This window comes from Raphanus sativus, unplaced genomic scaffold (genome assembly GCF_000801105.2).
Source record: "Raphanus sativus cultivar WK10039 unplaced genomic scaffold, ASM80110v3 Scaffold0428, whole genome shotgun sequence".
NCBI classification, from domain to species: Eukaryota; Viridiplantae; Streptophyta; class Magnoliopsida; order Brassicales; family Brassicaceae; genus Raphanus; species Raphanus sativus.
This window is the reverse complement of record NW_026615747.1, coordinates 475-20937: the sequence shown is the minus strand read 5'-3', so window position 1 is coordinate 20937 and position 20463 is coordinate 475. Positions and strand designations below refer to the sequence as shown.

Sequence of the window (20463 nt, the reverse complement as noted above, 5' to 3'; positions counted from 1 at the left end):
TTAAAAAGTAAAACCATAATGTATTTTTTCTAGTTTGATTTATTCAATTTTACTTTTACTTTTTAGTTTTATTTTATTTAAATTGTAATAATAATAATTAAAATTTTATAAAGTTACTTTATTCATATTATACTTTCTTTAGTTACTTTTATTTTAAATATATGTAATTGTAAATATATAAATTAGTTCTAATAAGTATATACATTAATATAAATAACATATATAAGTTGATAAATATAACAGATATAAGTTGTTCAATTTATAACTATAACTATACCTACACTTATTTTGATGATAAAAATATGTTTCATAAATGGATTAAAAAAATAATTTCATAATTATCATTTATATATAATTATATTATTTTAATAGATATAGAAAAGTTATTAGGTATTACCATATTTCTAAAATTTTACCAAAATGGATACTTGTAGAAAAAAAAGTATTTTTGATACAAATTTTGTTAGTTATTACTATGTACGAAACTTTGCCAAAAATATGAATACATATATAGAAAATAGTAATTACCATATTTAAGAAATCTTACCAAAAACATTAATTTTAATATAGAAAATTTTACATGTCATAATTAAATCGATGCCATGTCATATTTCTTTTAAGCCATGCCATCATTTTTTTTGTTAGACTGATTTTGGTGATGACATGTGTCAAAATCACTTCGCAAATAATGTCTAGGAGATACCATAATCAAGTGAATACCTTAAATTCCACACACCATGACACTTTAGTTGATAGAAAGCAAACATATCAGTAGATTACTAATTTCATATTTTGGATTTTACTAATTTCATATTTTGGATTTAAATTAGGTTATTTGGGCTGTCAAATGTAAACGAGGCCAAGTTAATAACTAATAGGCCTAAGTAAGGCCTTTTAACTAAGATGGGCTTCGCATCAGTCTCATGGTTACATTCAAACCGCCAAAAATTAGGTTAATTTATAGTGAAAGCGAGACTCATCTTAGGGTTTCTCTTCCGCATCGTCGTCACCACCTCCCACCTCCTCGTGTGGCTTCTTTCTCTAAGAGCAGTAAGCTAAATCCGTTTAGATTCTGACAATTAGCTATTAAATTCGCACGCTGATGATTTCAGTTTCACCAAATCACTCAGGAGGAGAAATACAATGGGTAGATGTCCGACGAGGAAAGTGAAGAAGAGGCGTTTGTCTCACAAAACAGCTCGTCGTGACAAATTCGAAGTCAAAGATATCCTTTTCCTAAGATTTGATGAAAATATAATGTTTTTCTTTTTCTTTTCCGTTGTGTTTGCCTTGACGGAGCTTTTTTTCACGCGACGATTTGGTGTATACGGAGTTGCGTAAACCAGAGGCGGAGGTCAAGCCTTTGAAGCTTGACGAGGATTTGCCCGGAATGGGTCAATTCTACTGTTTACACTGCGAGTAAGATTGTTTATAGTCTTTGTCTGAACCTTGACATATATGTGTTTCTTCTGGTTATCATTTGTGTTGTCGGAATCAGACATGTGTGTTTCTATGATTCAGTTGTGTTTGTGTCCTAACTTAATATGTTTCTAGTCTCTGTTTGGACCCTTGACATTTATGTTTCTGGCTCTGTTCCAGATTGATTATTTTTTTTGTTTGAACCAGGCATATTTGTGTTTTGTCTGATTCAGTTGTGTTTTTTTTCCGAAACTTGATATGTTTCAGTCGGTACTTCTCCAAAGCGTCTGTGCGAGATGACCATTTCAAGACGAAGAAACATAAGAAGCGGTAAGTGGGATCCTACCTCGTCTTGCTTTTTGGTTCTCCTTTTTGTTATTGTGGAAGTTTGTTTTTAGTAATAGTAATATCGAACGGTCATTAGACTTAACGACATTATATCTGTCCTACTTGTCTGATCTTCAAGCTGTGAAAAAGTCTGAGCAATTGCTATTTTATTAATTGTATGTCCTGTTTGTGATGTTAATCAAGCTCTGAAAAAAATATGAGCAATTGTTATTTTTTTGTACCTTTTCTGATTGTATTGTTGATCTATGTTGCAGTGTGAAGATAATGAATGGACCAGCGCCACACTCACAACTCGATGCAGATTTAGCCGCTGGAATGGGAATGCCGGACAATGGTCCGAAGCTCATGATGGCTGCTTGAGTTTACTTCAGTTTACTTCATTATCTTTCACACTGCAACAGTTTATGGAACCTAGATTGTTGTTGGTAGATGGTCCTTAATAGTTAAACTATATAATTCCTAAATTAATGATATGTTTTTTTTGTTCTTGATTACCCGTTTATCAAAAATGTCACTGGAACATCCTTCTTCACACTTCGACATAATTTGCTAATGGAAAAAGAAAAAAAATACTTGTTAATGAGCTTGCTCTCCCATTTCTCTAATGCTTCTTGCTAAAATGCGATATTTTTATCTAAGTCGTTAACCTTATAAATGCGACGATGTATATACAAAACTAGTAAGTCGTTGTTAACCTCAAACCAGCTGTAGATATTTAATCCCACAACATCACATGATCATGGGAATGCAACGAATCTCATACTGGGAATTAATTAATTGTATGAATCAATCCAGACAGTTGATCAAATATTGATCTAATTTCTTCTATCTGGATCACTAAAATGTTGAAAACTAGTTAGATATATTAAAAATATGAAACTACTAGATATCTCCAAACCAAAACATGACATTTTTCAATATAATGATAATTTAAATAATGGTTTTAGTTATACACATTATGGGAAAATCGCATTTGAAAATGTTACTTTATGAACCTAAAGGTTTAGAGTGTTAACCTTTGCCACTTTGGTGGTTAAAATGAGATTTTAATACATTATCCATTTTTACATATTATTTTTCGTGTAAATTTTAAATGTAAACTAAAATCAATATAATTTGATTACTCGCTCCTAAATCCAAGAGTTTTTTTGAACAAGATTGTGGAGAAACCTATTCGTGTAGCATGTCTACAATTATTCTGACCTTCCTTTAACTTCTTACGAACTAATTACATGTGCCGAATGAATAGCTACATGCTTTTCGTTCAAAAGAAAAAGAAAAGAAGAAAGAAGAGCTACATGTTTCTTAGTTCTTATCCTCCACTATAACTTCCAATTACAACTAAAACTACAAGTCGCCATCATCATCATTTGAATGCATACATGTATTTATGGTCGCACGCGTGTGTTACACAAAGAAGCGAAATCAAAAATTGCTCATTGAAAGTCATCTATACACAAATGAAAATGTTGTCTTTTCATTTCTTTTTGTTCTTTTGCTTTGTGTTTTCTCATCATCATCATCATCTCGTCTAATGTCCTTTTTGGACCCATCTTCTTTTCTCCCAATATCTGTTTTCTCATCTTCATCATTTTGTTCCCCACGTATGTTCGTGTGTCTATGTATCAAAGCATCCCTTTTCGACAATGTTGTCAAAAAAATCTATCAGCTTTTGTATATATCTACTTTACTAATCATGATCTACTTAGAAAAGCCATGATTTCTTCACAAGAGGATTTTAAAATAAAGTTGTAGACCCACAACATTCAAAAACTCATCGAACCTATACGATTATAAAACTTAAAAGATAACATATCGTCACTTCTTTTGTCTAGAACGGATCTCATGATTCTAAAGTTAGTCTTATCCTGAAATCTAGAACAAACCAAACGAATATGTATATTGTGTAACATCGTGTGCACTCAATGACAATACGGGTTCTTAAAACTAATTTAGTATTCCTACAATTATGAATATTATAACATGATGACCTATAATCTATACTATTAAAGTACAAGCATGTTTTGGATTTTTACTCTTTTTACCCCTACCGAAGAATATTTCTTTTGTATTCATTAAGGATATTCTGGACATTCTGCGCCAGTTTCTTCTTAATTATTTTTTGGTTTGTCATTAATCACCGGTTTCCTAATTTAATTTCGGCCTGCGATTATTTCTTTGTTTGATACTGCATCGATTATTTCCATGTTTGATACTGTTATTAACACCGGTTTTCTAATTCTAAAATTATTAATTTTGACAACAATCATTATCATTTAGAACGATTTTGAAAAATATAAATATATTTTAAACAAATTTCCAACTTATGATCACCGAATTTGTCTTATCATTAGAAAAAATCACAATATTAAAAATACCGGGTTACAAACCGGTAATTCGTTCAACCGCAGGTCCGAGTCGGGTTTCAAAACACCGATCAAAACTATAAAACTGTTATATTGATTTATATTTAAAATATCTAATTCAAAATTAAAAACCTAAAAATACATGTACAATATAGTTTTAACCGAACATAAACCCAGATATAAAACACATATATGAGACGGGTTATATAAATGCATATACAAGATAGATTATATAAATGCGATTATATAAAATTTTCACCAAACATAAACCCGCGCTTTCATATAGTTTTAACTGAACATAAACCCGGATATAAAACACATATATGAGACGGGTTATATAAATGCATATACAAGATGGATTATATAAATGTGATTATATAAAATTTTCACCAAACATAAACTCGCGCTTTGAAAGCGCGGGTCAAAATCTAGTCTATCTTATTAAAACAGAAACATTCTGTTGGATCTAACATTTATTTTGTAAGTTTTTAAATTAAATACACTTTTATACTTTATAGTTAAACATACATTAAATCACTAATGTTTCTTTCTTTATACTACTATTCATGTTTCCAAACAATATACTTATTTCTTTATACTACTATCAATGTTTCCAAACAATATATTTTTATACTACTATCAATGTTTCCAAACAATACAATAAGTAATCTTAGTTATTTTATATCTATCATTTTCTCTTTAAAATTTTGTAGAAACGTCATAATTTCATAAATTGCCAAATAATGAACTTTAAAATTTGGATTATAAGATTACAAATTATGAAACTATTACAATTTAAATCCAATTAGATTACATATGGGTCATCCATCAGTTCAATCGGTTAGTCTCGGGTTTTAGTGATTTTTTAATATGAATATTTTAAAAACATAAATTGAATTGTCAGATCTCCGGATTAACCGGTGTTGTCACAATCGGGTTGAATTTAAAAATACTGATTTAAATGCAAAAATATTTTAAATACACATTCTTTAAAAATTACCAAAATATTTGTTAAGTTATTAATAAAATTTTTCATCGTAAAATATCCCGCGCTTCAAAAAGCGCGGGTCAAAATCTAGTTATTTCTTTATGATGATTCATGTTTGACGATTTTATTTACACTACACTTAAAAATTTATACCTGACGATTATATTTGCACATCATATCAAAACATTTTTCCATTAATTTGCATAAATAATATATGCTTGCATCCAAAGTTTGCAATGTTGAATTATTAATAAACATTGAATTAAAACACTGAAATTAGAAGACTTTCACTGAATATAATTTTATGATCAAGATAAAACTGATCTCAATATTTTCCTTTTCGTTAGAGCTATGTAGTGGCGACTGTTTTCATTCTCACTTCAGTAGGAAGGCTCCTAGATTGGTCAGGATAAATTGATATTACACAGATGAACAATTAGATTAATCATAATAATACACAATAACAATAATACTATACCATCAAATCTGAAACGTAGTTCCAAAAATAAGTAACCTCAAAATTACAACATAAACAGAAGAAAAAATAAGCTCGCATTTACAGAACATGTTCTGGTGCGTGTTGTCTTTTTTTTTTTCAACTCTGTTCTTTCTTCATATAATATAACCAAAGCAGTAAGTACTAAGCATCATCTTCCTTAACCCTAGAACTCGACCCTGACGTCATACCAATCACCTGAGTATGCGTAAACCTCTGCAACTGTATCATCCTCGCGTAGATTCCATCAGGATAGTTCTTGAGAAGATGAGAATGCGACCCTTGCTCCGCGACTTTACCATCATCGATCACCGCGATCACGTGCGCGTTCCTTATCGTAGACAGCCTATGAGCCACTACAATAGACGTTCTACCAGAACAAGCCTGGTCCAACGCTTCTTGCACCGATCTCTCTGACTCTGCGTCAAGAGCACTCGTGGCCTCATCAAGCAGCATGATCTCTGCTTTCCTCACCAGGGCACGAGCGATCGCTATCCTCTGTTTCTGTCCTCCTGAAAGCTGAACGCCTCTCTCTCCGACGTACGTCTTGTAACCATCAGGCAACGCGGATATGAACTTGTGTGCGCTGGCTAGCGTCGCGGCTTGTATGATCTCTGCTTCCGTCGCGCATTCGTGTCCGTACGCTATGTTTTCGTATATTGTCGTGCCGAACAAGCAAGGCTCTTGAGGGACTATGGCTATGTGTTTCCTTATGGACTTTAGGTTATACTTCCTTATGTCTTTCCCGTCTATCAAGACTCGGCCTGACGACGGTTCGTAGAATCTCTGGATGAGGGAGATGACCGAGCTTTTCCCGCACCCGCTCGGACCGACAAGAGCCAGAGTCTTGCCAGCTCTAGCACGGAGGCTGAGGTCACGGAAAACCTGTATGTCCGGTCTTGAAGGGTAAGAGAAATCAATGTGTTTCAGCTCCACTTCGCCGCGTAGCCGGTCTGGTACTGGGGTGGTATCAAGATCATCCGGTTCGATCTCGGTTTTTCTGTCGAGAAGTTCGAAAACCGACCTCATAGCCTGACCACCTTTGATGAAATCAGGAGCTAATGTGAGCGTCTCTGCTGCACCGTTGGCTGAGACCATCAGAACCATGAAGACTCTTATGGTTTTGGAGAAGTCGGAGATGCCGTGTTTCACAAGCCACGACGCGTACCATAGCCCTAGCGCGTAAGATGCGTAGAGACAGAACTGAGCCACACCGTACCCGCTTCCAGCGATCTGTCCTTTCCAGAAGCAGCGTTTCAACGGTGGTTCGAGGTTTGCGGTGTAGAGACGAACAATCTTTGCCTCTGAATTAAATGCTGCCACTGTTCTGACGTTAGCTATGGCTTCACCGGCGAGCTGTGTTCCCTTGGCATGCGCTGCTTCAAGGTCTCCAGAGAATCCAGTCATGAACATTTTCTGATGAAACAGACCAAACAAATTAGTTTCAGATGTAAGAACGACAAATAAGAGTGTTCATTTTGCTTTCCAAAAACCAGTATTTTTAAAACCAGACCGATCCAATAGTTGGACCAAATTAGACCATAAACCAATTATTATCCCAAATCTAATAACTATTAAACCGGATAAAAACCATTGAAAACAAAAATCTATGGTCTGGATGAACAAAAAAATTAGTTATATTTGATGATATTCTTATCCTAATTATGTATCATATTTGTAATAATTATTCTAAAATTATATATTATAAAATTAAAAAAAAATATATATATATATATATGTGTGAATTAGGTTTAAACCATATTGAAAAGTGACCTAAATAATTATCTAGTTTTTGGTCTGGTTTTAGAAAACATTGGCAAGAACACAAACCTGTAAGACAGTTGCAGCAACAACTACAGGGAAGACTGCGACCAAGACGAGCGCGAGTCTCCACTGCAGAACAAAACCAGCAGTGCAAGCAACAAGCATCAACGCTGTGTTCTGCACAATGACAGAGATTCTATCCCCTATAGCTGATCTCACGTTGTTAGCATCAAGAGCCAGCCTCGCCGAGATTCTCGCGCTCTCATTCTCCCCCTGATCAAACCAAGCCATCTCGTTCTTAAGCACAGCGGCAAGCATCTTCTCGCGGACTCTTTTGGTGAGATTCTCTCCCACAACGTCCCAGAAAGAGTGCTGGAGCGTGTTGAAGATGAGTGCTGCAGATGAGAGACCGATCAAGAGGTAACAGTACTTGTCGATCTGCTTGATCATGTAGTTGTGGTCCGGGTTGTAGTAGACGCTTAGGACCGCGCTGAGGACGTAGGCGAAGAAGGCGCTGAGCGAGCCGCAGATGACGGAGCCCACGGAGCCGAGGAGAGCGTATTTCCACTCTGGTGAGTTCATTTTCGCTAGCCGCCAGAAGGAGTTGGCTTGGTCCTTGAAGGCCAGCTTCTCGTGTTTATAGTTTGGGTAGGAAGAAGCTTCGACGGAGAGGCTGAAGTCGGTTGTTGAGAAGTCCGAGAGTCTCCGTGAATACGGTGACCTTCCGTACGAAGAGTTCCTAGCTATGATCGGTGAGCTAACCGAGTTTCTAGCACTAGACGGCCTTGCGCTACTCTTTCTTGCGTTGTTCATGGCGGTTTCATGAGCTGCCTCTTGCATTCTAATAAGCTTGGAGTAGATACCGTTCTCTCCCTTGGCGAAAAGCTCGTCGTGTGTTCCGATCTCAGAGACACTTCCTTGCTGAAGCACAGCTACAAGATCGGCTTTGCGAATGGTGGAGAGGCGGTGAGCGATGATGAGTGTCGTCCTTCCTATCATGAACCGGTCCAAAGCTTCTTGGACTAGCTTCTCTGACTCGGAATCCAAAGCGCTTGTGGCCTCATCTAGTAAAAGTATCGCCGGGTTCTTTAACATGGCTCTTGCGATCGCTATTCTTTGCTTCTGCCCACCTGAAAGTTGTAGCCCTCTCTCCCCAACCTGAAACATTATGTTACATTTTTACCAAATTAGTATGAATAAAAAATCCACTGTAGTAGTGGTTGATGGTCTTAAAGTTAAAAGAAAAAAAAAATGAGAGGCACATGAACATGTAAAAGTTTCAACATCAACACACATGACTGAAACTACTTGTCTGGGGTCTCACATGCGTTGTTGACTAAACCCATGTGACTCTGTTATAAATGCTTTTCCCATGACCACTCTTTTGACTTTCAGAAATATATTAAACTAATGAAAAAATTAAAGAAACACATATTCTAAAACCATAAACTATCATTTGGAATGAGTAATGTTTAAAACTAGACCTGTGTGTCGAAGCCATCAGGTAGTTTGATGATAAAGGAATGAGCATTCGCGACTCGAGCAGCCTCTTCTACCTCGACTTGATCTGCGTCGGGACGGCCTAAGAGTATATTCTCTTTGATGGAAGTGGCAAACAAGGCTGGCTCTTGGCTCACAAGCCCGATCTGTTGCCTTAACCATTTAAGTTTCAGCGTCTTCAGGTCATGCCCATCTAGTAAAACTTGTCCTGCAGGGAACATAACAAACATGTTAAAACAAACAACGCTCTCCCGCAACAAATAACAGACTGAGACATGTTGTTTGACCTGAGGTTGGGTCGTAAAACCGCTCGATAAGAGACACCACCGTGCTTTTACCCGAACCACTGCTCCCGACCAAAGCTATAGTTTTCCCGGCGGGGACAGAGAGTGTGAACTCGTTGAGGATCTTAACATCCGGTCTCGACGGGTACGAAAAGTCAACGCTTTTAAGCTCGACGAGACCCGTGACAGACTCTAGCTCCACACCGGACTCGCTGTTACGCTCTATCGTCGGCTTGTGGTCAATGATTCTAAAGATCTTTGCAGCAGCAACTTTAGCTTTCGCAAACGCGCCCATGCTCGGTACTGATTGTCCCAATCCCCTTTTAAAACAAGAATCAAGAACTCAATAAAATAAAATAAAAACAAATCTTTTAAATCAAATGAATGATTAAACAGAGAGAGGAGAGTGGTTCTCTTACAAGCCACCGATCATGACGGCGAACATGGTGGCGATGGCGAGACCACCGTTGGTCAAATGGTGGCGGACGAGATAGCCACCGTACCAGAGCAAGAGAGCGTAGCAACAGAAGACGACGAAGTAAGTAGCGCCGAGTCCCATTCCTTTAGCGAAACCTGTCTTGTAACCGAGCTTCTGAGCTGTCTTTAGAGCTGATGAGTAAGCTTGAGAGGCTCTTGATTCTCCGACAAAAGCCATTACTACTCTGATCTGCACCACTGTCTGCTCAGAAAAAAACGAAACAAAAACCCAGATGTAAAGTAATGATTTTGATTCACTGGATCGAGAAAAAAAAAATAGAAACTTTTTTTTTTGTTGGTCTTGGGATCTGTGCACTCTACCTGTTCGACGATATTACCAGCTTGTGAAAGAGACTCTTGACTCTTGTTAGAGAGTTTAGAGAGAGTTGTGGTGTGGATTCCTCCGATCACAGCTATCAACGGAACCACCGCGAGTGTCACTAACGCTAGCTGCCACACAGCCGTGAAACCCACGATGAATCCGGAAGCAAAAGTCGCCATGTAATGGATGAAATTACCCAACTGAGATTTTCAAGATTCAGATCAAGATCAGATGAGGAAGAACAGAGAGAGAGAGAGAGAAAAAAAAGATTTTAATTATTTTTTTAGCTTACTTTCTCGCTGATGGCATCTTGAACCATAACAGCGTCGGTGTTAATGGCGGAGACAACATCTGAAGTTCGAACCTCTGTGTCGAAGAACTGAATGTCTTGGTTTAAAGCAGCTTCTAAGTACTTTATCCTCATCTTCGTTGTTTGTCTCTCTCCAGTCCACATCCAACACGAAATCTCTGCAAATTAAAAAAAAAACAATCGAATCTTGCTCACGGATCAAGAAACATAAAGTTTTTCATTTCTCTTTCACCTGCCCAGGAGGAAGCCCAGATTGCAGCACCAACGACAAGAAAGTAAAGCGCATACTGTAATAAAGCAAGTTTTTATGATTAGAGTTGTAAATGATTTGAGACAAAAAAAAAAACAGAGAGAGATTCAAAGTTGGGTTACCTTTAGAACTTCTTGCATCATCTTGTCGACGTTATTAGCGTTAGAACCAAAGGAGTTAACGAGATCGGCGAAGAATCTGAGGAACAGAGGTAGAGAGCAGCCGTGGACGAACGCACCAACGGAGCCAATTATCATCAATACATAATCTAACCCATCTGCGAATCTGAAAAGCTCTTTGAAAGCAACTCCACGAATCTCATCTTTTTTAGGCTCCTCAGCTAGTGCCGGAGGAGGAGGAGGAGTACCACTGCCGTTTTCCATCTCCGGCGGATGTTCTTGAAGCTCTGTATCTGGGTTTCTTGAGTTGTTACTATTTGAGGAAGGTTCAGGGAGAAGCTCAAGCCCTTGCATTTCGGACCAACGCCATTGTTCTAATGACTTTATTTCTTCTTCTATCTGAACAGATTCTTGGGACATTTTGTGTATATGTTTTGCTACTTTGCTTTATAGAGAGCCTCAAAAACCACAACAGCTCTCAGAAAAAAGAAAAAATATATATTCTTTTTTTAATTTTTCTTATAAATATATAAATTTATAATTAAATTAAAACACCGTAGCTTCTTCTTCACAAACACTTATTTTTATAATCTCTGTCTTCGCTTTCCTCCGCTCTATATGCTTTCTCCCACACTAATCCCACTTCCGTTTTTGTTATTTAATTCATTCACTTAATTCTCTATTTACTAACCTTTTTAACCGTTTAGTATTTTTAGTGTAGTACTATCCGATTGGTCAGTTTATATATACATTACTACTATATAATCATTTCACCGTTTTTTTTTAATATTATATTTATATTATCTTATTGGTCAGTCAATTTGTGTATTTATTCTCTTTTGAACCAATTTTGTAAAACAGATATAAATTACCAAAAAATGGGTTCTTGTGTAGTGTTTTTCAGCCCACGCTTGATGTTTTTATTTCCTTTTCTACATTTGTTTCCATGTTCTTGGATCCGTCTGCTTAGTGGGTCTTTTTTTCTAGTTGCATAAAGAAAGTTTGATTGAGTTTTAGTAAATTGTTTGGTTTTTTATATTTTGGTTTCATGTTGCGTAGAAAACAGGGAAAGGGACAGATGGTCGAAGAGATAGAGTGAGATTGATGGAATCCGACATAGAACACTGTTCTGTAATGGAGATAAGTTTTTGACTCACTACAGTTTCTCCTATTTCTGTTCTGTATATTTTTCATTGTAAATGAAAAAATTAAAGTGAGATGCAATGGTCAGAAATATGAAGTTTCAATATTTTCTCGGATGCAAAAATATAATATTCGTTTCTTTTATTGTTGACCAAATATGGTTAGGTACAATTATTATCAATTATGATTGTTGTTAGATCTTGAAAATGCGCAGCGTAGTAGTAGTCATAATCTACATCACCGACTATAGAAAACTTACCAGATGAAAAGCACTTGCTTATAGAATTTTGATCTATTTATTAATAATATTAGCATATGAAGGTGTTTGTTAGTGCCTATTTTGCATCACCAATTGGAATGAAGACACATAGTTGAAGTGGCTCTATTTAAAAGTTTAGCTGCCTAAAGTGGACGGACATGCCTTTGAGTATTGTATCCAAAAGATTAACAAACCCATCACAGAGAGTTCTACGAGCCACTCGAATGCAGAATGCAAGTCGTCCCTGAACTGAAAAATGTCAAAGGCAAGAGTTAAAATCAGAGTTGATAAAAAAAAAAGAGTTAAAATCAGAATTATTTTACCACGCATCATCCTCTGTAAAACGGACAGAAAAGCTTTCGAAAAAGTAAATCTACTCACTACTCAGTCTCAACAAACATACTCTAAACAATCCAAAGTTTATTTATTTTTCGAAAACATGTAAATTAGTATGTGATCAAAGAGTTTTAAACTTGATTCAATCACATTATTGATCATTTTAAACATTTTTCAACGGATAATAATTCTGATCTAAGAACAAACCTCCTCCCCTGAATTATTTATACTTTATGAATACACAAATACCTACAATCTTTTTTTTGTTCGCCAAGAAACATTAGATGAGGTTTTTTTTACGTCCAAACATTAGATGAGGTTAAACTCAAATAATGATACTATTATACTTTTTTTTTTTTTTAAACAACTATTATACTGCATAGTATCTTTAACTATTATGGCGTAGATAGATATGTTCGATTGGAAGAGAAGTGCTACAATGGATACATTAACTAATCAACAATAATGTTAAAGCTAGAATAATTCATTTTTTATGTCAACGAATAATTAATTCTACAAAAAGTCATTTTTCCAACAAAATAAAATACTCCCTCTATTTCATAATAAGTGTCACTTTGAGTTCATTTTCTTGTTACACAAAGAATGTCACTTTACAATTCCAATGTAAATTATACTAACTTTCAGCTGAAAATTAATTGCAAACTGCATTGATTTTATAAATAATTTTATTTATCTAAAATACTATTGGTCAAAGAGATATAATTAATTACAACTTACATATATTTTAACAACTTTCTTAATCTGTGTGAAAAATGTCACAACGACACTCTTTAAGAAACGGAGGGAGTATACTCCAAAATAATGTTATTCCAAAATCGTTATTCCAAAATCCAAACCGGTCATTTCTTTGGGATTATAAGCAAGTTTTTTGGTGGTTGGGTTTTTTTTTTTTTTTGGTTCACGGTTGGGTTTTGCTGGATATTGAATTTTGATAGGGTACACAATATTGTATTGTTCTGATAATACTTTGGTTTTCAGGATATCACATATCAAGGAGTTTTAGTGTAAAATATTGGTAGTGTGTAAGCAAATATATATGTTCACATATTCTCCATTTTCCTTGTCTTCTTTCCTTTAATTACGGGCTTTGCATTTTTCATTCCTTCTAATTATTAAATCACCATAATTATCATTAACTAAATAGGAAGATAATGGGGTTCACATTAACAGACGCCTGGTATTCAAAAACGAATCTAACCGATTTAGTTTAATCTTTGGAGAAACTAAAGTCGTGATAGTGAATTATTATTTGTGATTATTTAATGGAAAGAAATAGAAAAATCAGAGTCAGAGTAAGACACTGTGGTACGGAAGATAAATAATACTAATGAAAGCCATATTTTATGGGAAATAATTTCAGCTGCTTTATTCACGCCTCTAGTGATCCTAATTTAATCTGTCTCCTCATTTTTTTTGGATCAAAAATGTCTCCTCATTTTATAATAAGCTTTTTTTTTCTCTTCAGCAACATAAATATTACCATGCAAGTGAAGAGAAAACTTTCCTTCCTAAAAGAATCTGAGATTAAAAGTTTTGACAGTCGAGATCAATCATCTCATGAATAACAGAACATTTAGTATCTGATTGATTATAACGGCTAACAATGTGACATATCATATTAAACTTATTAGTGGCACAAAAATAGATACGTATGCAAAACTCATATATATCATATATTCATATGGTACGTAGAACTCATATAGATTACGTACGTTTGGATAAATACAAAGCATTCAAGTTTAGGGGAATAATGCTAATGTGACTAGCAGTTGCGTATTAGTCTAAGGTCATGTTTGTTCGTGTGTCTCTACCTACCACCTGTGATTTACGACCAGTTATATGTCACATGCTGTTGTTTATTTTGTTATCGATTGATTGTGCAATTAGTCATAAATCATTATTTCAAATTAATGAAAATAATGATTAATTTTTTTAAAAAAAATTAACGCCTTCGATTAGTCACATGACGATATGAAAACGAACAATATTTGATCATATGTTAAAATTGTAGATGGCAGTTGCAAATCGCATTGATATGCAAACGAGCATGGCTTAATTGTTTAGCCTTTTACAAAGTTTGATACATTAATGTTTAGTTATTTACCAATTCAACCATCCAAGAAAATGTTGGGTGTAACTGGATTGTAATATTTTGGAATGGAATGATGTGGAATGGTTGATTCCATTAGTTCCACAGATTCTTTTACCATTTGTAATGAATGGAATGGAATGGAATGGTCATTCCACTAATTTTAAAAATAACTAGACAAAATACAAAGAAAATCATTCCAAAACAAATTTATTCATGAATGTCCATTTTCTGCAGTATTCCATTCATATCATTCTAATTCTTTTTATTCCATTAATTTCATTTTAATTTACCAGTTGCAGCCGTAATATAATATGGAGTTAGTACGAGTGGGCAATTTGGGCTATGGATAGTAAACGACTTCAATTTTACTAGTCGAGAGTGAGTAGTTCGGGCCATGTCATAAAAGTTCGAAAGACTTTTTGAATAATTACACTCTAAAGAGGCAAAGAAGAATTAGGTTTCGAGGAAGTATGATACAATTTGTAATAATAATAATAAGGGAAAATTCCTTAAAAATACACAGACTGAATTTCTTTTAATAAAAAAATACACAAACTTTTTTGGCTTCCCAAAAAATACACAAACTAATTTTGATTGTCCATAAAATACACTAACTTTTGAATTTTGAAGGTTTCACACCTCGATTTTAACGGTGTAAACAGTGACTAACAGAATAGTAAGACGCTGTTAGACGTCGTTAACTCTAATTAAAAAGTTCATGTATTTTATGGACAACCAAAATTAATTCGTGTATTTTTCAGGAAGCCTAAAAAATTCGTGTATTTTTTCAGCAAAGTTAATTTAGTATGTGTGTTTTTAAGGAATTTTCAAATGGAGTTTGGATATTTCATATACTATTCAGAGGCTAAATATATGGACCCAACACATATCCAAAATTTTATATTTGTAAACTTTCGGTTTGGTTTTGGACCATATATTTTCGATCTGAAAGATCCATATCCGAAAAATGGCCTAAACCCGACCCAAAGACCTGAAAAAAACACATTCTCTATCACTTGATACAGATCTGAAATTTTATATTTGTAAAATATCTAGACATTTTAGCCGGATTAAAAAACTTGAATCGGAACTGACCCAAAAATATTCTGACCAAAACCAAACCAAAAGTTTAGAAATATTTGTTTAGTCCAATTTAGTCGAAATATATCATATATATCTAAAAATTCACAAACAACTCTAAATTTTACATTGAAATTTTCATATTAATTAAAAATGTTTCTGTTACAAAAACAAAACTAAAAAATATTGCAAAAATAATAACAAAATTGTTAGCAGAAAGATCTTGTCGGATTGAATCTATTCGTGTCGATTTTATTAGGCCCATATCTATTCGGATCAGTTTTTTTTTGGTTTCAATTCTTTCAAGTGGAAGAGTTTTGGACCCAACAAATACTTGTAAACTTTCGGTTTGGTTTTGAACCGAATATTTTCGGGTCAGTTCCAATCCAAGTTTTTGAATCCGGCTAAAGTGTCAAGATTAGGTCTAGATATTTTAGCCGGATTCAAAAACTTGGATCGAAACTGATCCGAAAATATTCGGTCCAAAACCAAACCGAAAGTTTTTAAATATAAAATTTTGGATATGTATTGGGTCCAGATATTTAACCTCTGAATAGTATATGAAATATCCAAACTCCATTTGAAAATTACTTAAAAATATATATACTAAATTAACTTTGCTGAAAAATACACGAACTTTTTAGGCTTCCCAAAAAATACACGAACTAATTTTGGTTGTTCATAAAATACATGAACTTTTTAATCAAAATTAACGGCATCTAACGGCGTCTTACTATTCTGTTAGTCACTGTTTACACCGTTAAAATCGAGGTATGAAACCTTCAAAATTCAAAAGTTTGTGTATTTTATGGACAATCAAAATTAGCTTGTGTATTTTTTGGGAAGCCAAAAAGTTTTGTATATTTTTCAGCAAAAGAAATTCAGTCCGTGTATTTTTAAGGAATTTTCCCCAATAATAACTTCTTCTGCTACACTCGAACAAATATGGTGACTTCTTCAAATTTAGTTTCTGATATATTTGCTCATTTTTTATAAAGTTTCTAAATAATTATTTTTGGAGATCGCACGAGTTAGAAATTCGATGATACATTGGTAAAAAGGTCAGTACTTTTCTCGACCTCTATCTAATTATCATTTGCACTATTATACAAAATATACATCTAGTTCACAATGAAAATATTTTCCCATTGTACTTTAAACCCTTTGTTGACTTCTAGTCTCCTCTCATTTTCTCACTCTGACATGTTTCGTAGACTTCTTTTTTTGGTTCCACTTCTTTCATAATTTTTAATATTACGTAGTTTGAATTAATTTCAGCTAAACCAATTCACCACCACACCTGATATAGACTAGTGATTTAAATACATACTTTGGTGTTTTTATGCTTTAATTCGAAATCCGCTGTGAAGAAAAAAATTAATGGTTTCGGGCCTAAAAAAGATTAAGATCTAATTAAAACCGATCTTCCTAAATTACACCAAAAAAACTCTTTATAAATAAAAAAAATATTTATAGATTCTGTTTTTAACCGAAAGTCGTTGGTGAATACCCGTTTATTGAAACAAAAAACTACCCTGCTTTCTCCTAATTTTTTTTCCTAATCTAATTAATTATTTATTCGCATGGATTGGGTTGAGTAATGAAAAATCCTACGTTTTTAAAAGTTACTAAAGTCATTGCCCCACTTGGTTTGTCTCTTAACAGTGAATTGGAGACATTATGTACAGCAGTGAAGCTACTTTGAACCTGAGTCCTGAGACATTAGGTTAAGTTACATAGACCGTAAAAAAATTGTCTGCCCCCACTAAGACTGGACATTTTATCCATTAAGTTTGATTTGATTTGTTATCTGTTGCTATTCGATCCGAAAATTCCGAATATTCATAAGCTTTTGAAGTAAAGCAAATTCTAAAATTTAATATCCGTTAAATTCGAAGCAAATCACAAATATTAAAATTTTGGGAAGCAAATATCTGATCTGATCCGTCAATATATAAATACATATATATTTTGATTATATTTAAAGTTCTTAACATATGATTTGACAGATTATATTCACATTATTACTTATATAAAAGTATTACATAAAAAAAAGAAAAAACATTTATGACAATTATAATTTTTCTTAAGTTTTGTGTTATTATAATTGTTAATTAAGTTTAAAAATTTACAAAATATATAGATTCACTATATCTTTTAGTTTTTATCTTTTATATCATGCAAAATTTTTTTTACAAAACAAATTTGTATTGAATTTTTAAGATTATTTGTACTAGTCAAAACAAATGAGATATCCGTAAGCATCCGCAAATATCTGCAAATATTTGTTTATTTTTCGGATATCCGTTTTTCCGAATATTCGTATTTTTTCGAAGCAAAGCAAATCAGAAAATTAGATATCCGTAATATTTGAAGCAAATCACAAATACCTTCAAAAATCCAGATATCCGATCCGCGCCTAGGCCTAGCCCCCACCCCAAAATTACATTTGACTTTGAAAATGGAGTAGAAAACAAATTGGTGTAGTGTAATAAATGATATTGTGATTTGAAGAAAAAGGTCTACTAATCAGTCGAGTTATCCACGAGATCAACACATGCCTTCTTATGCATAGTACATGCTTTATCTTTACTGACATAAATTATTAAAAAGGATTATTTTTACAAAAGGTCACTAATGTTAACAAAATTCAGAACAGTTTTTGGGTTAAGAATTAACAACAGAAGAATCAAGATTTCCATACACAATCATCACATCCTATATTAGTATGGATTGATCAAAATACTAAGACTAAAAAAGTCTTAAGAAAATATTTCTATAGATATCAACTGAAACCATAAGCCGACATTTTCATAAGACATTGAAAACAAGCTAAAAATTAAACATCTCCATACAAATCTTTCCATCAGAATCATAATTATACAAATAGCATCAACATAACCGCTGGAAGAGCCAAGAGCCTTAAAGACACTATCTGAAAACGCCAAATGAAGCCAGAAGCAAGTATCAAAAACATAAGAATAATATCAAAAACCCATCCAAACCCAAACTAATTCGCAGCTTGACTGAAACCATAACAAGAACACTAAACCTCATGAAGATGACAAGAACCACTTTCTTGAACCAGACCCAAACTAAAGAAACATAGCCTCATCGCATAAAACCTCTTCACCACTAAGAACGAGGCATCGACAGGATATCAGAGACATGAAACCACCGTGATAGAAAAAAGACTCCTAATTGACAGAGTGGAGACTGGATATTGAAAGAAATGGCGGAGATATACAACAAAAACCATTGGGTCAAGCCTTGAGCAAATACATGTTGCTAACGAAAGTAAATCAGAACGGCAACGACCATTGTTTCAAAGAAATACGAACAAGCATGCCACACAATCCAAGACAGAACGAATCGCATCTATAGATCCACTAAACACAAAGAAAGCGGAGAAAGTAATACCTGAGAAGGATAAAACTGACAAGACAAAAGCATACGTCCTTTGAAAACCGGAAATCAGGGAAGAGATGAGCAGGAAGGACCAAACCACAAACCACAAACGACTCAAAAGACATTGGATTGACCAAATCTGATGGAGGCGGCTTCAACCAGCACCACACACCAAAAAGAAATAAAGATCTTTGTCAAGCCCATCAAACTAACCACCAACAGAGAAGTCCATCCATACCGCACTATCTTCCAGACTATCGAAGGATCTCCTCAAAACTTCTAACTCCTAAGGAACTACACTACCGGTCTTCTTCCGGCGCCGAAAATTAATGCTCGTTGGACACACTGATCTTTTTGTTTTCTCTCTCTAGTGGCTGTTGGAGTTTTCAAAGAATCACAAAGACAGTTCATACTAGAGAATATATATTTTTACCAATGTTGTTGTTCCTTTCCACACTAAAATTGAATATTATATTCTATAAAAATAAAATCTTCTAAGAAATATATATCAAATTCTTGATAACTTTGATAAATTGATTAGTTACACACAGTTTTTATTTTTGCAACAACCTTTTTCTTTACTGTGAACAATGTAATATTACGACGTTATTTGAGATTCTGAATGAGAGTTTCACTCACTCAAAATTCATTCACGTATGCAAAATACAAAGAGGGATTGCAATCTTCTTTCTTCATTCATATGGATTCACAATCAAAAGGGTAGTTTGTAGGATTAGTTGAATTTGTTTATGTTAATGAAAAAAAATCGAGATCTTGATGCGCGGTCTTAAAATGTGTCCATACTAGAAGTCGTTGCATTGTTTTCTGACTAAGCTAATTTTGAAACTTTTAAATCCAAAATCGTGGACCCTAAAAATAATGTATATGTTACATTTCGCACCAAACACAAACATAATTTATAAGATAAGTGTTGAACTAGTTTTGTTATGTGTTTCGTTTACGATTTAGTAGATATTCTATAACAATCTGAAGTTGTTGACTTTAAGAGGATTTATTTGCATAGTTAGAAGATGTGGTGGATTTTCAGTAACATTTTTTTTTAACAGGGATGTTCCGCAACCCGTAGATCCGTAGACACTTCCGTAGCTTTCCGCAATTCATAGGCCCGTAGTCATCTCTGGCCCAGAACCAGCCGTCACTAATACCCATTACCCAAGGGCCCAGCACCAACACCGCGTTTAAATTTAAATTTGGAGAGGGCGTAGAACATTTCGTGGCCATAGGGGGTATTCGAACCCGGGTTCTTATCGGCGTTAGAACTACCTCAAGACCACTAGCCCACCACCCCGTAGTTAACATTTTAAACCATAATAATTAATTTTAGATTTTTTTAACTGAACTGAATAGTAGTTGTTGTTCTTTTTGGTTTTTCAGTACTAAACACAATTTGTGTCTGGAGTGTTAAACACTATTCAGAAAACTATTTTTTGGTCAAACATTCATTAAATAATATAGTAGCC

The 20463-nt window shown here is 34.2% G+C and overlaps 2 protein-coding genes and 1 long non-coding RNA gene across 5 annotated transcripts; 1 reads left to right on the top strand and 2 right to left on the bottom strand.

The window, feature by feature from the left end:
* Positions 1–921: 921 nt before the first annotated feature.
* LOC108845917 (uncharacterized) lies at positions 922–2256 on the top strand. 3 transcript variants are annotated; one of them, XM_018619117.2, is made up of 5 exons: positions 922–1050; positions 1131–1225; positions 1311–1419; positions 1687–1749; positions 2022–2256. In XM_018619117.2, exons 2-5 carry the CDS (start codon positions 1144–1146, stop codon positions 2125–2127), a joined length of 360 nt encoding a protein of 119 aa, XP_018474619.2. In that variant the 5' UTR covers positions 922–1050; positions 1131–1143; the 3' UTR covers positions 2128–2256. The 3 variants fall into 3 exon arrangements, with proteins under 3 accessions (XP_018474619.2, XP_018474620.2, XP_056852901.1); XM_018619118.2 differs by having other exon boundaries at positions 966–1050; positions 1113–1225; XM_056996921.1 differs by having other exon boundaries at positions 1012–1026; positions 1113–1225.
* A 3285-nt stretch (positions 2257–5541) lies between these two features.
* Positions 5542–11098, bottom strand: LOC130502185 (ABC transporter B family member 1-like). Its single transcript, XM_056996919.1, has 9 exons — positions 10647–11098; positions 10507–10561; positions 10257–10432; positions 9964–10164; positions 9585–9844; positions 9169–9485; positions 8866–9089; positions 7448–8539; positions 5542–7033 (listed from the first exon to the last, which is right to left on the bottom strand). The coding sequence occupies exons 1-9, from the start codon at positions 11061–11063 to the stop codon at positions 5762–5764; spliced, it is 4014 nt and encodes a 1337-aa protein (XP_056852899.1). The 5' UTR covers positions 11064–11098; the 3' UTR covers positions 5542–5761.
* A 7219-nt stretch (positions 11099–18317) lies between these two features.
* Positions 18318–19401, bottom strand: LOC130502186 (uncharacterized). Its single transcript, XR_008940140.1, has 2 exons — positions 18995–19401; positions 18318–18790 (listed from the first exon to the last, which is right to left on the bottom strand). It is a non-coding gene; the product is annotated as an uncharacterized LOC130502186 (long non-coding RNA).
* Positions 19402–20463: the final 1062 nt, after the last annotated feature.